Source organism: Pongo abelii, chromosome 2 (genome assembly GCF_028885655.2).
Source record: "Pongo abelii isolate AG06213 chromosome 2, NHGRI_mPonAbe1-v2.0_pri, whole genome shotgun sequence".
NCBI classification, from domain to species: Eukaryota; Metazoa; Chordata; class Mammalia; order Primates; family Hominidae; genus Pongo; species Pongo abelii.
In genome coordinates, this window is record NC_085928.1 from 117,378,200 (window position 1) to 117,396,873 (window position 18,674).

At 39.0% G+C, this 18,674-nt stretch overlaps 1 protein-coding gene, 1 non-coding gene and 2 pseudogenes across 11 annotated transcripts in view; 2 read left to right on the forward strand and 2 right to left on the reverse strand.

Annotated features, from left to right (window-relative positions):
- The first annotated feature begins 323 nt into the window (after positions 1–323).
- On the forward strand, positions 324–10,895 carry LOC129047226 (NEDD8-conjugating enzyme UBE2F-like; annotated as a pseudogene).
- Positions 328–18,674, forward strand: part of LRRFIP2 (LRR binding FLII interacting protein 2) — a 100,494-nt gene continuing 82,147 nt past the window's right edge. For all 10 annotated transcript variants that reach the window (XM_054552359.2, XM_054552353.2, XM_054552352.2 and 7 more), the window contains exon 1: positions 328–470. In XM_054552359.2, the coding sequence (XP_054408334.1) occupies positions 381–470 (90 nt within the window). In that variant the 5' untranslated portion in view covers positions 328–380. The remainder of the gene's footprint in view (positions 471–18,674) is intronic.
- Positions 12,576–12,679, reverse strand: LOC112132817 (U6 spliceosomal RNA). The gene has a single exon (XR_002914537.1). It is a non-coding gene; the product is annotated as a U6 spliceosomal RNA (small nuclear RNA).
- LOC100436492 (ubiquitin-conjugating enzyme E2 D3-like) lies at positions 17,781–18,300 on the reverse strand (annotated as a pseudogene).

Here is an 18,674-nt window from a genome sequence, read left to right on the forward strand (position 1 = left end):
TTGGCCAGGCTGCCCAGCTATAGTAATTTTAAATGGTTAAGTAGAATTTCTGCTGATGGCAGCTTTCTGAGGCTAATATTATAATACACACTCACAGGTTGCTGTGGGTAGGGTAGTATAGTGAAAAGAATTAGGAGTTTTAATAATTAGTATAAAATTAAATATTCTAAAATTTATTGGAATAATTTGGTAGTGGGAAGAGGTATTTGGTGATGAATTTCTCTAAGAAGAAATATAATTTCTCTGTTAAAAGTGAATGTATAAATGAGCATGAAAATTGCACAAAGAGAAATACCTTAAATTATTATGTTTTTGTTTATTTCAGGGCTGAAAACACAGTTAAATCACTTTCAAAGTTAAAAGACTATTAAGAACACAAGATGGGGACTCCTGGTTCTGGAAGGAAAAGAACACCTGTGAAAGACAGATTTTCTGCAGAAGATGAAGCTTTGAGTAACATTGCCAGAGAGGTATGTTTGGTAAATTCCCTCTCAACACTGAGTTGCACGGGTGTATTGTAAAAATGCCGATTTGACAGAGATGTAGACGTTTACTCATTGAACTAGTTTCAGATGTTTATTATGAGCAAGGTGTTATAGCTAGTCTCTAAAATAGTGTGTTAGAATAAAATATAGTTGGATATTATCAACAGAAATCAAATATAGAGATGAATCTCTGAGCAACACATTTTATTTGAGACAGTAGAATTGTAATTTGGGCATACACACAGACTGCATTGGTCTTTGGTATGTCCAAAGAACAAAGAAAAGATTGAGGTTTTTATTAGAGAAATGTTATGCATTGTTTTGAAAGAAAACGCGTTGGCATTAGCGAAGTTTTTGGGAGCTGGCATGCTCTGATTTGTGAGTGACTGTGGTAGGTAAAACTAGTCTTAGAGTTACAGCAGTTTGTTTCCGCAGCTACTAGGTAAAACTGATCTTAAGGTTATAGCAGCAGGTCATTTCAGCAGCTGGCTTGCCAGATAATGCCTGGGCAGGTGCTTGTGCCCTAAGTGCTTTTCTTTTCCTTTTCTTCCCCCCTCATCTCATGACTCTAATTTAATTGGGTATGACAAGATAATTCCAATTTATATAATCAATTTTCACAATATCCAATGCATCCAAAATTAATTTTTCTTTATATTTTTGTGGGTTACTTGAGTTCCATGTACTTGTTATAATGCATTGAAATTTATAATTAATCTTTTGAATGTAAACTTAGGATAATTAGAATGTTGACGATATGATGACTATATTATAGAAATACTCATTGGGCTATGCAGTTAATATGTTTCAGACGTGGTGTGTAAATGTTGATGGAAACAATATTTCATATCTGTTCAGATTCAGTGTTTTATTTTTTGAAACATTGCAGTGGAATTTTTATGTTTAATTCTTTTAGCTGGTAACAGAACTTCTGGGGCAATTTTGTTTCAGTTTGTTGTAACTCAGAAAAAAGAAAAAGGGAAGAGGTGTCACCTATTGAATCACTGGCAACATTTCCTGCTGTATATTGGAAATTTAAGATGACTACCAGCTGGGATTTCTTAGTCAATTGCCAACTTTGTTTCAGACTCTATCTGCAACTGCAGACTGACCATAAACTAATATGGTATAAGAGTTGCTTAGAGCATCATTAAGAGCATCAATAAATTATGTTCTTTTGGTGAGAATTATTACCATATCACTTCCTCTTTGTTATTAGTAAATAACTTATTTAGGAATAGTGTATTTCCTTTTGACACATTACACGCTCTTTTGATCCAGCTCATTGTTATGATTTTCCTTTTGGAAGCTGCTCGGTTAGCTTTTGAATTAGAAGTCAAATGCTGTAGGAGGCTATTTGTAGCAAAGGAAAGTTATTACCTAAAACCTGATAAGAAATTGTGATATTACTATAACAAAAATACATTAAAAATCAATGAGAGCGTTTGGGTTGATTCCATGTCTTTGCTGTTGTGAATAGTGCTCCAGTGAACATACATGTGCAGGTATTTTTATAAAAGAATGATTTATATTCCTTCAAGTAATGGGATTGCTGGGTCAAATGGTATTTCTGGTTCTAGGTCTTTGAGGAATCACCACACTGTCTTCTACAATGGTTGAACTAACTTACATTCTCACCAACAGTGTACAAGTGTTCCTGTTTCTCCACAGCCTCGTCAGCATCTGTTGTTTCTTGACTTTTTAATAATCGCCATTCTGACTGGCGTGAGATGGTTTCTCATTGTGGTTTTGATTTGCATTTCTCTAATGATCAGTGGTGATGAGCTTTTTTTCATGTTTGTTGGCTGCATACATTGCTTCTTTTGAGAAGTGTCTGTTCATGTCCTTTGCCCACTTTTTAATGGAGTTTTTTTTTTCTTGTAAATTTGTTTAAGTTCCTTGTAGATTCTGGATATTAGACCTTTGTCAAATGGATAGATGGCAAAAATTTTCTCCCGTTTTGTAGTTTGTCTGTTCACTCTGATGATAGTTTCTTTTGCCTTACAGAAGCTCTTTAGTTTAATTAGATCCCATTTGTCAATTCTTACTTTTGTTGCGATTGCTTTTAATCATGACATTTTTTGCCTGTGCTTATGTCCTTAATGACATTGCCTAGATTTTCTTCTAGGGTTTTTATAGTTTTGGGTTACATTTGAGTTACATCAACTCAAATGCCCATCAGTGATAGACTGGATAAAGAAAATGTGGTACATATACACCACGGAATATTTTGCAGCCATAAAAATGAACTATATCATATCCTTTGCAGGGACATGGATGGAGCTGGAAGCCATTATCCTCAACAGACTAACACAGGAACAGAAAACCAAACACCGCATGTTCTCACTTATAAGTGGGAGCTGAACAATGAGAACACATGGACACAGGAAGGGGAACAACACACACTGGGGCCTGTGGAGAGGGAGTGCAGTGGGGTGAGGGAGAGCATCAGGATAAATAGCTAATGCATGTGGGGCTTAATACCTAGGTGATAGGTTGATAGGTACAGCAAACCAGCATGACACGTGTTTACCTATGTAACAAACCTGCAGGTCCTGCACATGTATCCCAGAACTTAAAAATCAATGAGATATTTTTCAGTTAAAAGATATTTAAAAATGAAAACGTAGATACGACTTAACAGTGAGTGATCTTTACTATTTGCACAAATGAAGCATTTTGGAAACAACATAATTGTAGTTGAAAATTGAAACTACCCAGAATGTTTCCTTTCAAAATTGGAGGGATTTACCCAGATTTCTGTAAGGGAGGAAAATGCCACCACCTTCTAGTCTCCTTTTGTGTTGTCACTAAGTATTTGAACTTTTTTTTTTTAATGTGATGCTTTCTTTAAAAAATTGTATAGGATTCTAACATCCAGCACTTGTTGAGTGCTTAGTATGTGGCAAACACTATTCTAAGCATTTTACATGCATTAATTCATTTAATCCTTATAAAATCTGCAATCAGTTTTTTAATCTGCATTTTGCAGGTGCGGAAACCATTGCACAGAAAAGTTAAGTAACTTCCCCAAGGTTACGTAGCTAGGAAATAGTAGAGCCAGGATTCAGACTCTGAAGCTTGGCTCCAGAGTCTGTGCATTTAACCTGTTACTATGCCAGATTGTTTCTCAATCAGTCTTCTCTAATTCCACCATTAATAGCTTGTTTTTTGTTTTTCAGTAACTTTTCATGACTTTGAAAGCAGTTTCCCATCTTGATTCTCACAAAAGTCTCGAGCTAAGTAGGATAGATATTATTACTAGCCATGTTTACAGCTGAGGAAACAGATGATGTTCAGATAACTCTCTAAAATGTATCAGAAGCAAGGCTAACATTCACCCATTTGAAGTTATTGTTCATGTTCCAGGAGAGGTGGGCTTTGGAGACTTACAAGTGTGACTTTGAATTCTGGCTATACTAGTTGCTGGTTGAATAATTTTGTTAAGTAACTTCTCTAGACTTCAGTTTCCTCGTCTGTAAAATGGGAATAATATTATTTTCCTGTCTCACAGAGTTGTGATGGTTAGAGGAGATAAGGCATGTGAACCTTTAGAACAGTGTTAGGCTTGCAGTAGGCTATTTGTTGCTTAGTAAAAAGCAGAAATTGGGCTGGGCATGGCGGCTCACGCCTGTAATCCAGCACTTTGGGAGGCCGAAGCGGGTGGATCACGAGGTCAGGAGTTCAAGACTAGCCAGGCCAACATGGTGAAACCTCGTCTCTACTAAAAATACAAAAATTAGCTGGGCGTGATGGCGGGCGCCTGTAATCCCAGCTACTTGGGAGCCTGAGGCAGAGAATTGCTTGAACCCACAAGGCAGAGATTGCAGTGAGCCAAGATTGCACCACTGCGTTCCAGCCTGGGCAACAGAGCAAGACTCCGTCTCAAAACAAAAAACAAAAAAGCAGAAATTGAAAATGATAATAGAAGACTGGTAGAAAGGTAAAATGGACTCTTTTTGTAAAAGAAACTTATTAAGATAAGTTTTCTAAAACATGACTGATCATCAGTCTCCCAGGGAACTTTATCAGTGTACAGATTCCCAAGCTATACCCCGTACTTAGTAAATCTGAATCTATGGGGGTTGAGCCCAGAAATTTGTATTGATTGACTGATTGAAGGAGATGAGGTCTTGCTATGTTGTTCAGCCGGGACTTGAACTCCTGGGCTCAAGTCCCTGCCTCAGCCTCCTGAGTAGCTGGGGCTACAGGTTCATACCACTGCACCCAGGCAGAAATTTGTATTTAAATACACACACACACACACACACACACACACACACACACACACACTCTCTCTCTCTCTCTCTCTTTCTCTCTCTCTCTCTCTCTCTCTCTCCCCCCCCCCCCCAACCTCTCTCCCTCCCACTCCACTCCTTCCTACGAGATTCTGATGGCCAGCCAAGTTTGGGGACCATGAACCAAAATACACAGATGATTCTATTGTGAATTGTCAGTTTTTAATACTTGCAGGTTATTTTCCTTCCTTTATGTGATTATTTTGTTATGAAATAACTGAGTTTAATAGTTATTCTATTAGAATGTATACTGTAATAATAAAATTATTACTATAAAAGGATGTAAAAAAACAATAATTCTAGTTTTTATTTCTATCTTCAGAGCTCTGAACATGCATATGGCAACTTTAGTAACAAGATAAAAAGGCTCAAGTTTAATTTGAAACCTGAAAGGACCAGTTTTCATTGTTAAGATTCAAGATTTTATTTGCATGATGAGTGTCTAATATGTGATACAGTAGTTTTAAAACTTTAGAGGAAATATGTTTAGGTGTTTTTTTTTTTTTTTAGAGAGTCTCACTCTGTTGCCCAGGCTGGAGTGCAGTGGTGCCATCTCGGCTCACTGCAACCTCTGTCTCCCAGGTTCAAGTGATTCCTGTGCCTCAGCTTCCCTAGTAGCTGGGATTACAGGCATGTGCCACCACACCCAATTAATTTTTGTAGTTTTAGTAGAGACAGGGTTTCACCATGTTGGTCTGCCTGGTCTCGAACTTCTCACCTCAGGTGATCCACCCGCATCGGCCTACAGGCATGAGCTACCATGCCTAGCCACAAGAATGTTGCTCATTTTTGTCCCTGATGATCTGAGATTTTTTTTTCTGGGTCTAAAATTCTGTAATTTCTTCCAAAGTCCAGAACTGAAAGAAAATTGATGTCCGTATGCATAGTTCTCTTAAATCTAGAGAATGAATGTCAGACATAGAAACTGATTCTTTTCTAGATTTAGAGGATAGGATCCTGATGAGGAAGTCATAAGTGACTTCCCTAAGGTTACATAGGTAAGAAATAGCACAGTTTGGATTCAAACTCGTGAAGGTTGGCTCCAGATTCTGTACATTGAACCTCTTACTGTGATTAATAATTATTTAATAATTACTATTTTTAATAGAGACAGGGTCTTGCTATGTTGCCCAGGCTGGTCTCAAACTCCTGAGCTCATTCAGGATAGGATCACAAGAATTGGAGTCTAGTAAAGAGTGTCCAGAGATTTTTGTGTTGAGCAGAATTTACACGTAAATATATTTGGTTTAGCTGAGTGTGGTGACATGTGCCTGTAGTCCCAGGTACTCAGCAGGCTGAGGTAGGAGGATTGCTTGAGCCCAGGAGTTCAAGGCTTCAGTGAGCTGTGATCCTGCCACTGCACTCCTGCTTGGGCAACAGAGTGAGACCCCACCTCTAAAAATAAAAAATATGGTGTGGAAATTTACTTGTAAGAGGTAAGAAAGGAAGCTCCATGGCTGTTTCACATTTGTGTCTGCTAGAACATTTGGATTTTTTTTTTTTTTTTTTTTAAACGGAGTCTCACTCTGTCGCCCAGGCTGGAGTGCAATAGCGTGATCTCAGCTAAGTGCAACCTCTTCCTCCCAGGTACAAGTGATTCTCCTGCCTCAGTCTCCTGAGAAGCTGGAATCACAGGTGCGTGCCACCACACCCAGCTAATTTTTGTATTTTTAGTAGAGATGGGGTTTCACTATGTTGGCCAGGCTGGTCTTGAACTCTTGACCTTAGGTGATCCCCCACCTCGGCCTCCCAAAATGCTGGGATTACAGGCATGAGCCACTAAGCCCTGCCCGGATTTCTTTTTTTAAAGTGTACAATTCAGTGATATTATCCCATGTGTTTGGTTCAGATTATTCTGTGTAAATTGGATTTTGTCTGAAAAGAAACTCCATAGGAGGCAGAATTACTCTTATTTAAAATACTCATGTTCTCAGTGGTGGTACACAAAAATTCATAGAAGATTATGAAATAACTGGGTGCAGTGGTGCATACCTGTAGTTCCAGCTACTTGGGAGGCTGAGGTGAGAGGATTGCTTAAGCGCAAGAGTTCGAGACTAGCCTCAGCAACATAGCAAGACCCTGTCTCTTAAAAAAGAAAGAATATTATGAAATATGAGTTTTTTTTAAATTATAAAAAGTGAATGTTTTTCTGTCCATTTCTACCCAGTTAAAAAATAATTCTCCTTTGTGCTTATTGTTTTTATTAGACAAATTCTTTGAAAGAGCAAATCTAAGTCGTTGTTTTAGTCATTTAGGATTCCTTCAGGTGGTGTTAGTGCATGAATTCAGCCAATTTTATTTGTTTGTTTGTTACTATTATTATTAATAATAATAGAGACAGAGTCTTGCTGTGTTGCCCAGGCTGGTCTCAAACTCCTGAGCTCAAAAGATCTTTCTGCCTCGGCTTCCCAAAGTGCTGGGATTACAGGCCCTCAGCCAATTTTCTTTGAGGGCAGACTCAGTGTTTTCTCCATTTACACACTGAAACTAAGGCAAAAGAGGAGGGTGCGGGATGTGATTGGGGTAGCACTTTGCTTGTACTTTTTCCCTACTTCTAGAGCCTGGTCCTGGACACTTTTTGTGACAGCCAGTGTTACTCTCAGCATCTCACTGTCCCTTGATTTGTTCCTCTTACTGGAATTAAGGGAGGATTATTGAGCCTTAAAACTTAGTTTTGTCTTAGTGTGACTGAAAAGTATTGGTATAACTTTCATTTTCATAATCTTTGCTATTCCTGTGACTCACAGGGATTTGGAGAAAAAAATTCAGATAGCACAATATCATTAACCTAAATTTGAAGACAGTACGAGCAACAGCTTTTTTCCCCCTCTCACAAGTATTTATATTAGTCTCCAAATTAGTATTTTTGGTTAAATATATCATTGCAGATCCAAAGTTTTACTTTTTGTATACTGTTTATTGGGTTGTATAAAGTCCTCTCTCATTCCAAAAAAAATTTTTGCTGTCAAAAGGTCTCTGAGTAAATGGAAGATATAGTTGTTTGACATCAGAAAAAGATGAGTTAAAATTCCTAGAGTTTATCTACTACTTGTTGGTGTTTATGCTCAGAAAAATTTAAATATTTGTCCTCAACTACCAAAAACTTGAAGTGGTTAAACAATCATGTTGTAAGATTTAATTAAAATTTTTTTGTACTAAAGGGAAGTTGCTAGGAAATAGAGCAGTAATTTTTGTTAATTTGGAAACCATGGCAACACAGTAAATATTATGTCTCTTAATTTGTCTTTCAGTGTTTTTTTGGCTTGAGTGTCATGGAAGAGTAAACAAAATTAAACACAGTGAACTCTGAGTCTTTGCTACCTGAGTTAGTCATTTTCTTTGAATGTTTTACTTTCTCAAATTTTATATTTCAAATTTCTTGAAATTAAAGCATAGTCTGTAAAGGCCCAAATTGTACATTATCTCTCTTTTGTCCATGCCAGTTGCATAGGTTTTATATTGTGGACATATGTGTGGCTGGCAATTCCAGACCTCATTGGCTCAGTTCGGTGCATTTCTGTCAAATTATGAATTGTAAATTTGCCTCCTTTAAAATAGCAGTTTTAGCACCATCAACACTGTGATACAAAAGTTTTAAAGCTAGAGAATTTTCTTCTTTTAAAGTCATTTGAGTGTGTTTTCATGTACTACTGTAGTATTTTGTTTTGTTTTGTTTTTGAGACAAGGTCTTGCTAGGTTGCCCAAGCTGGACTCGAATTCCTAGGCCCAAGTGATTCTCCCACCTTGCCTCCTGAGTAGCTGGGATTACAGGCACCACTACCATGCTTGGCTTGTTTTTGAAAAACATTAAATACAGAAAGATTTTGGCAATAATATAAGTATCCATGAGTCCAACACCCAGCGTTAACAAATGTTAACATGTTGTCACAGTTGTTTCAGATCTTTTCTTTAAAATGTTAGGAAGAAAGGAAGGGAGAAAGAGATATAAACCAAGTTTAAGGTCCTTTGTTTCATTCCCCAGGCCTATCCCTCTCCTTCCTCCTATTAAGGGATCAGTGTGATAAAATAAAAATGTGTCCTTCCTGTTCATGTATTAAAAGTTCTAATAACTTCTGATCCTGCCACCTGGAGTCGATGTAGCTATGAGGCGCCGTGTCTCGCCACCACTGCCCAGGCCAGGCATGGTGTTGGGTGCCAGGCCTGCCTCACCTGTCTTGGGGTGCCCAGGGTAAAGGCAGGTGTAATGCTGACACCTGTAAGCAAACTGAAGTGCGATGACAGTCTTAAAGGGTCTGGGACGTCAGCCATAGCATCCGGCCCAACTCAGAGGGTTCTGTGAGAGACAAGTTGATTGTTAAAGAGGTTGCAGAGCTTGAGCTTATTTACCTTGTACATGTCAAGTGTATTTCCTGATCTAAAAAGCTTCATTGCTTTCTGCTGACTGTAACCCCAGACGAGGGTTACTACTAGGGTGGAAAATTTCAGCTCGAAACTGGACTTCCTGATGCATACAACATGGTGCCTTCCAAAGTGAAATGCCTGACCAGGATCTGGTACCCTAACATCACAGAAATGGGGGAAATATGTCTAAAGTTTACTGAGGACATTCAATTGACAGCACTGGCTGGGCTCCCACAAGAACATTAAAGGATGTTATTTGGAGATTAAATTATTTGTTTACTAATCTTCTGAATTTTGACGATCCACTGAATGTTGAAGCTGCAGAACATCATTTGTGGGACAAGGAGGACTTCTTGAATAAAGTCGATGACTACATCAAGTGTTAATGCCAGATGATAAAAGGAGAAGATTGCAGGCCTGTGGACTGTGTGTTACAGTTTGTCTCTAATGTGAAAAACAGCAAGAGGCATTGCCTTCTCTGCCCTGTCCCCTGACTCTCCCTCATTCCCCTGGATTGTCCCAGTCCTGTGACCATGTTGTCCTGAAGAAGACCATCTTCATGACTGCCCGTTGTAGGCGGAGAATTCAACATAAAGACAGCAAGAAAACGTATTTAGGTTTCTAAAGAGTTATCTGTTTATCTTATGTTTTAGGCTGTTCTTGCATGGCTATAAATACCCAAGACTGGGTGATTTATAAAGAAAAGAGGTTTAATTGGCTTATGGTTCGGCAGGCTGTACAAGCATGGCACTGGCATCTACTTGGCTTCTGGGGAGGCCTCAGGGAGCTTTTACTCATGGTGGAAGGTGAAGCAGAAGCAGGCACATCATGTGGCGAGAGTGGAAACGAGAGCGCAAGGGGGACAGCCAGATCTCATGAGAACTTACTGTTGTGTTGAAAGCACCACACTGTGAGGGATCCACCCCGATGACCCAAATACCTCCCACCAGGCCTCACCTCCAACACTGGGGATTACATCTCAACATGATATTTGGGAGAGACATCTAAACTATATCACCTTAACATGTTTACTTTTTTGAACTCGTACTGTTTAGGCTGTTGGTGATACTCTTGAGAAGTTGTAATGAACTCAGAATTGAGGCTGGAGCTTTCTTATTCTTTTCCCCAACAAAATGGATTTTCTCCCGAAGTGATGCTCATGATGTGTTCAGTGTAACTTGCAGATTGGAATAAGAAACCTGCTACAAATTGTGATTGGATACAAATGCCCTTAGTATCCTCTGTGAATGTTGGCCCTATCTACATATTGTGAAGTTTCCCAGAATGCATAAAGTCTTTCACTGGAGACATTTTTATTGAAATGCATATTTTATTTAAGTGTATTTTGGACGAATTAAATTAAATTTTTACAATGTAATGCTTTATTTTTTGTGTTCTCATTTTGTATTTTCATTGTATAGGGCAAAGATGTTGGGTTGGCCGAGCATGGTGGCTCACGCTTGTAATTCTAGCACTTTGGGAGGCCAAGGTGGGCGGATTGTGTGAGCCCTGGAGTTGAGACCAGCTGGCTGGGGCAACATGGTGAAACCCTGTCTCTACAAAAAATACAAAAATGAGCCAGGCATGGTGACACGTGCCTGTAGTTCCAGCTACTCAGGAGGCTGAGGTGGGAGGATTGCCTGAGCCCAGGGAGGTTGAGGCTGTGATGAGCCGGGATCACGCCCTGGGCAACAGAGTGAGACCCTGTCTCAAAAAAAAAAAAAAAAAAAAAAGTAGGAAAAATGTTGGGTCAACCACCTATTGAAGAGAAATACAAAGAAACTATGAAAGGCATTCTTCATTTTGTCCAAATGCAACAAGAATATGGCTCTGAAAAGTCATCTCTTGCTCTCAGGTCCACATGTGGCAAGGACATTTTGGAGCTGTGAAACTAGATCTGGATGATAAAAATAAAAACAAACAAAAAGGCAGGAAGCCCATTCTCACATGCTGCCCAGAGGAAACTGGCTGGAGCTGGGACCTGCTGGGGTTGGTGTTCTTGCAGTGGTCATATGATCGTGAGCCAGTAGCTACTTAGAGTGCCAAACCCTGGCTGTCCTGAGGGACAGGAGAGATATCTCAGGAATCAGCCCAAACAATGTCTGATGCTACTGAGACTGTACCTGTGGCCGCCTTCTGCATTTGCTTTGACTCTGGGCCCTGCCTGGGGATGAGCCTCTTAGGCCTTAGAGGACCAGGATTCAGCAGCAGCATATGCCATACTTGGCCAGATTAACACACATTGGAGGAAGAGCCCAGAAGAAAGACAGGTGGATTTACTCCAGCTTTTAAACATTTGAACCAATGAAATCAAATGTGAAATAAATGTTTGGTTTCAAAAAAAAGTTTTAATATGTATCACCATAAACAGCCTTGTTTAATGGGTTTTTGTATATTGCCTTCTAAGAGCTCTATAGACACAGTGGTGTAAAACAGCTAGCAGTATGGTGGGAAACTGCCAGAATAGTAAGTAGTTCAGTATAGCTGGAGAGGGGCTAGGGAATAGGAGGAGGTGATGTTAGGGAGGAAATAGGGACCAATCATGAAAGGATTTGTATGCTGAGGAATTTACATTTGATTTTCAAAGCTGTGGGGAGCCATTACAGGGTAAATCCTTTTTCAGATTTGAATTACAGTATAATTGCTTTAGCCACCCAATGGAGAGAGTGGTAGAAGGTAGAAGGCAGAAAACAGGAAGCTGTTATAGTTTTCCATTTATTTTTTGAAACAGGGTCTTGCTCTGTTGCCCAGGCTATAGTGCAGTGGTGCAATCTTAGCTCACTGCAACCTCCGCTTCCTGGGTTCTGGGACTACAGGCATGTACCACGACACCCAGCTAATTTTTGTATTTTTTGTAGAGATGGGGTTTTGCTTTGTTGCCTAGGCTGGTCACGAAGCTGTTGTAGTTATCTTAGTGAAAGATGATGAGAACCTAAAATAAGACAATGACAATGGAAATACAGAGGAAGGTCTGGATAGAAGAAATAGTAAAGAGAATCTTGATGGGAGCAAAGTAGTTGAGACTTAGCAACTGAATATGGAGGGAGGATAGAAAAGAGGAAGGACCCTTATTTTTGGGTAATAGGGTAGTTGATGGGGAATATAAAAAAGAAGAGGAAGATTAAGGGAATGATTATAAATTAAATTAGGGTTGTATTAAGTCTGAGTTCTAGTGGGAGAGCCTCAATTTTTTTTTTTTGGAGACAGAGTCTCATTCTGTCGCCCAGGTTAGAGCACCGTGGCATGATCTTGCGCTACCACGCCCGGCTAATTTTTGTTTTTAGTAGAGACGGGGTTTTCCCATGTTGCCCAGGCTGGCCTTGAACTCCTGAGCTCAAGTGATCTGCCCGCCTCTCAAAGTGCTAGGACTACAGGCATGAGCCACTGTGTCCGGCCTCAATAAATAAATAAATAAATGAATAAATAAATAAATAAATAAAGATGCTTCACAAATTTGTATATCATCCTTGCACAGAGGCCATGCTAATCTCTGTATCTTTCCAATTTTAGTATATGTGCTGCCATAGCGAGCACAGCCTCAATTTTTAATAGCAAGTTGGATCAGGGTTGTGGGAGAAAATTCTAGCTTGGGCATAGAGATTTACAGACTAACAGTATGACCCAGGAGAGAATATAGAATGAAAAGAGCAAGAGCTGAAGCTTGAAAGCTTTGGTTATATTAACATTTAAGATGCTAGCAGGGAAAAATGTGCTTATGAAGGATTCTGAAGGAGAGATATGAGAGAATAAAGAGGAAAACCAGGAGACACTAGTATTGGAGAAAGCTAAGAGATGAGAGTTTTAAGAAAGAATGTGTGTTTGGTGATATTGGAAGTCCAGAAAAGACAGATGAGATAAGAACAGAAAAATTCTATTGGGTTTGGTAGTTAGAGGTCATTAGTGACTTTTGTGATGAGCAATTTCAATAAGGTGATGTGAGCAGAAGCCAGATTGCAGTCATTTGAAGAGAGTGAGAAGTGAAGAGGGAGGTGTGAGAAAGCTTAGCTGTAAAGAGAAGATAGGGTAGAATTGGACCAGGGTGAGATTTTTTGCTTGCCTTTTAAAGATCAGAGAGACTTTGAACCTAGTTATGATGAAGAGAGTGAACCAATAGAAGTAGAGAGCAAAGACCCAGAAGAGAGATCAGATAGTTGGGACAAAGTCCTGGGGTGGGGAGGACATAAAATGGAGGGTGTGTATGCGTGTGAGTGTGTGTGATGGGGCTTGGGAGGGTTTGACTTTCAACAACAGAAGAGACAGCTCTTCAGTAGAACCACAGGGAAAGTCAGAAAGAAGGGAAGACTGGGAAGTCTGTTAGTGGCTTTGGAGGATGTGAAGGGAATGCCTTCTTCAGACCTTAAAATGCCTTCTGTCATGAAAACATTGGCACAGGAGGGGAAATACTAAAAGTATCAGAACTGGAATAATGAAAGAAGTGCTGAACTGATAAGGTCTTGCAGAGAAACTTTTTCCATTGATAATTCAGATCATTTACATTATATATCTTGGAAATACCTTCCTGTTTTGTTGTTTTTTAAATAGGCTACACATTGATTGGTACCCATTTTGTTTTTAAAAACCTCGTATGGTTCATTGTGCAGAGTCTCTCCTTCATGTGATTTCGCTTTCTGAGGTTTTAGTTACTTATGTTTGACTACAGTTTGAAAATATTAAATGGAAAATTTCAGAAATAAACAGTTTGTTTATTTTTGTTTAAATTGTGCACTGTTCTGAGTAACATGATGAAATCTCGCATCATCCTGCACAGGACATGAATCAACCCTTTGTCTAGTGTATCTACACAGTGTACGCTACCTGCTAGATAGTCTCACAGGAGCCGGCTCTGTTATCAGGTTGACTGTCATGGTATCACATTGTTTGTGTTTGAGTAACCTTTAGTTTATTTAATAATGACCCCAAAGAGCACGAGTGATTCTGGTGGTTTGGATATGCCAAAGAGAAGCCATAAAATTCTTTCTTTAAGTGAAAAGGTGAAAGTTCTCAACTTAGTAAGGAAAAAAATTGTGTGCTGAGGTTGCTAAGATCTACAGTACGAACGCGTCTTCTATTCATGAAATTGTAAAGAAAGAAAAGAAAAATCTATATTAGTTTTCCTACTGCATCTCAAACCGCAGAAGTTATAGCCAGTGTGTGTGATAAGTATATTATGATGGAAAAGACTAGATTTCTGAGTGGAAGACATGAACAGAAACATGTTCTGATTGATGACAGTGGGATAGGGTTTGGTACTATCTGCAGTTTCAGGCATCTACGGGGGGACTTGGAACTTACTTGGATAAGGGGGAACTAATATATACTTAAAGTACCTACATCCTGAAGAAATACACTTATTTGTGGTTCATTAGATACAGTACTTAAATATACATACCCTTTTCCTCCTCCCAGAAAGCGGTCTCAAGTGAAATTCAATTTATGGATTATATTTTAGGGAAACAGCACTGCCTAGCCCATTGAATAGGTTCCTCCTACTTGTAGACCCATTGGATGGATGGAAAATTTAGAATACGATTGATTGGCCTCACATGAGTCTCTGATTTGGAATGCCACCATGAGCCACAAGTTTATTTTAGCCTGTTCCCCTCTGTTTATTTAACTGAAGCAGTAACAAAATCCAAATTTAAATATCAGAAAGTTTAAGAATGCTTTGGATATTGGGCATCACAGAATATAGCTAATCACGTTTTACTTTGAGACATTTTTACTTCACTTGTTCCTTGTTTCAGGTAAATTAATTCCACAGTGGAATAGTAAGGATGGGGATAGAGTTGAGATGGAGAAACTGAAGTTAGGATTAGAAAACTTGATGTATTATAAGTGAAAGTACTAAGAGCCTATTTGGAAGTAGAGGGAGTCTGTTGGAGTAGATGGAGAGGATGGATTCAAGGGATATTGTAAAGGAAGATTTGTTAAGGAAGTGGGAGGGCCTCAGACCTTGGGTTTGAACAAGAGTGACAAGGTTCCATTTCTGGAAACTGGAAAATAAGGAAGCAAAGCCTGTTGACTGGGGGAAAATGAGATTGATTTTATTCACTCTGGTTTTGGTGGTGACAAGATAGATGTTAGAAATGTAAGTTTTTATTTTGGTAGAGAAGTCAGAGCTTGAGATGCTAGATTTGAGTCATTCTCATTGGCTGGTAGTTGAAACTGGGGAGTAAAAAATGAGAGTAAAGGCTGTGTACAGTAAAAGGAGATTATCTACATTTGGTTATTAGATACTGTGTTTGGTAAAAGGAGATTATCTACCTATCTAGTTCTCTATTCAGAGAACTAGAATAGTATTATTTCATAGAAAAGAGAGAATCTGTGCTAAGTTGAAAATCCTAGGATAATTATCCAAAGTAAGCTTTTATGATTTGTCTAAGGATATGCAATTATACTTGGACTATAAAGATGTAAGTTGGTGGCAATGTGGTTAAGAGTGTGAACTGAAGTAAGATTTTTAGGATGTAGATCTCAGCTCCAATATTTGCTTGTCTGGGGAAGGCAAGTTACTTAACTCTTCTGTACTTCAAGGGGTTATTTTGTGGAAGAAAAAAAATAAGGCCAGGTGTGGTGGCTCACACCTGTAGTCCCATCACTTTGGGAGGCCGAGGCAGGCAGATTGCTTGAGTCCAGGAGTTCGAGACCTGCTTGGGTGAAACCTTGTCTCTACAAAAACAAAAACAAAAATTGTTTGGATGTGGTGGTGCATGCCCATAGTCTCAGCTAGTCAGGAGGCTGAGATGGGAAAGATCACTTGAGCCTGGGAGGTCAAGACTGCAGTGAGCCGAGATCATTCCACTGCACTCTAGCTTGGGTGCCAGAGTGAGAGCCTGCCCCCACCCCCCCCCCCGCCCCCCGCCCCCAAAAAGAAAGAAAATAAGGATCTATCCTTGCTGAGTAAGTGGTCAAACCATGGTAGATATATTATCTGGATAGTCTGGGTTTTCTATTGTGAGGTGATTATTCAGATAATTTAGTTTAATTTTATAAGTATCAAGAGCAAAGGTAAGATTTAGTACAGTTGTAATTGGATCCTGATATATTACTTAATCATTATTTCCCAAACTGTGTTTCTTGGAGCATGGCCCTTGAAGTATCATTTAGGGTTTATTTAGTAATGTGGTCAAGTCTGAGAAATACTATATATTCTGTCCTCTTCTTTGAGATTCATAATGCATATTATTAAAGACTCTGATTTTAAAAAAAGTTTAACTAGCATTTTCCAAACTTGTTATTAATAGGTTATAAGCTCCCCTTTATCCTATTTTATATATTAAATTTTATATATTAGAATTCTATATATTTTAGTGTTTATTTAGCTTAGGCATTTTTGATGCATTCAGTCTCATCTATTTAAAAAATTTAAATTGAGATATAATTCACATACCATCAAAACTATTCACCATTTAAAAATATTCAGTGGTTTTTAATATATTCACAAAGATGTGCAACTGTCACCTACCTAATTACATAACATTTCATCAGCCCAAAAAGAAACCTCATACCACTTAGCAGTCACTCCTCATCTTCCCCTTCCCCAGCCCCTGGCAACCGGTAATCTACTTTCTGTCTTTATGTTTTTGCCTATTCTGGACATTTCATATAAATCGAATCATGCAATATGTGACCTTTTGTGTCTGGCTTCTTTGACTTAGCAAAATGTTTTCAAGGTTCATTCATGTTGTACCCTGTATCAGTGCTCCATTTCTTTTTAAGGCTGAATAATGTTCCACTGTGTGGATAATCTTGCTGGTTTATTCATTCATCAGTTGATGGATATTTGGGTTATTTCTACTTTTTGGCTATTGTGAATAATGCTGCTATGAACATTCATTTACAGGTTTTTATGTGGATATATGTTCTCATTTCTCTTAGGTACATATTTAGAGGTGGATGGATGGTATCACTGTGTTTAACTTTTGAGGAACTGCTTCAGCAGTTCACACAGCAATTGTGTCATTTTACATTTACCCCTGTAATATATGAGGGTTCTAATTTCTCCACATCCTTGCCAATTTTAGTTATTTTCAGTTGAAAAACATTTTTTATTATAGCAATCCTAGTGGATATCAAGTATCTCAATATGGTTTTAATTTACATTTCTTTAATGACTAATGATGTTGAGCATCTTTTTATGTACTTATTGGTCATTTTTATATCTTCTTTGGAGAAATGTCTGTTTAAATCCTTAGCTCATTTTAAAATTGTGTTTTTATTGTATCTCATCTACTTTTCTCAAATTCCAAAAGAACATAATACAAAATTCTGATGGTAAAGGAAGTATCTAATGTAGAAATACGTAAACCATAGTACATGTTTAGTTCTCTTTTCCTGGAAGTTCTTTTTTAATTTTTGAGACTGAGTCTTGCTCTGTTGCCCAGGCTGGAGTGCAGTGGCATAATCTCGGCTCACTGCAGCCTCTGCCTCCTAGGTCAAGCGATTCTCCTGCCTCAGGCTCGTGAGTAGCTGGGATTACAGGTGCACGCCACCATGCCCAGCTAATTTGTGTATTTTTAGTAGAGACAGGGTTTCACCATATTGGCCAGGCTGGTCTTGAACTCCTGACCTAGTGATCAGTCCGCCTTGGCCTCCCAAAGTGCTAGGATTAGAGGTGTGAGCCACCATGCCCAGCCTTTTTTTTTTTTAAACAGTAATTTAAAGTTTATTCCAGCTGTAATGCAGGTTATTCTGACTTTAAGGTAGCATCATATGGCATTCTTCTGAGTCCATTCCCGAGATATTCTATTGTACTTTTACATCTGTCTATTTTATGGATCCATGTGCTCTCTGGCACTAGGGGGTCATCTGGTTTTGGATCACATAGCAGTGAACAAATGGATAAAAGAACTTTAGAAATAGTTTTAAAGCAGGCAACCACTGTGATCTTAGAATATTGAGACAAATGCTGCCATTACTGTTAATATTTGGATGATAAATCCTTGTTGTACATGCAACCTTAGGTGGTTTGAAGGAGTAGTCTGTAGGAAAATGAATTGTCAAGAAGAATACACCGCTCTGATATGGGCTGTCATTAGGTCCCATAATTGTGGCTTGCCAATGAAACGTACCGTCCTCAACTGGACCTGCAGAACATTGTGCTGGAGTGACTGGGCCAAATCACTAAGTTCCTTATTAATCTGTCTTAGTGCCATAGTATGTGCTTGTCATCTGGCTCCTCACTCTCTCGGTATGTGCTCAAAAGTCTGGCCAAAACTCTTGGTTATCCTGGAAGTGGGACAGCGTTGTCTCATCTCACACCGGCTCTGTCAGACACAAGCTCTTGGTATTGTGGAGACGACTCTCATGACAACTTCGTGGCTGGCTAACCGGAGCTGTAGCTCTGCAATGACTTGAGAGCAGTTTTTTGTGCTCTTCTGAATGGGGTTCCACCCCCAAATCCACAAATTCTTGTGAGATGCAGTGAGGTACCGGCTTGAACTGGAGCAGGCCACCGCCAGGCCGAGAAGTTCTTTCTTAGTGCCCATTATATGATTCCTAATTATTCATTGAGTGATACAGTGAATAT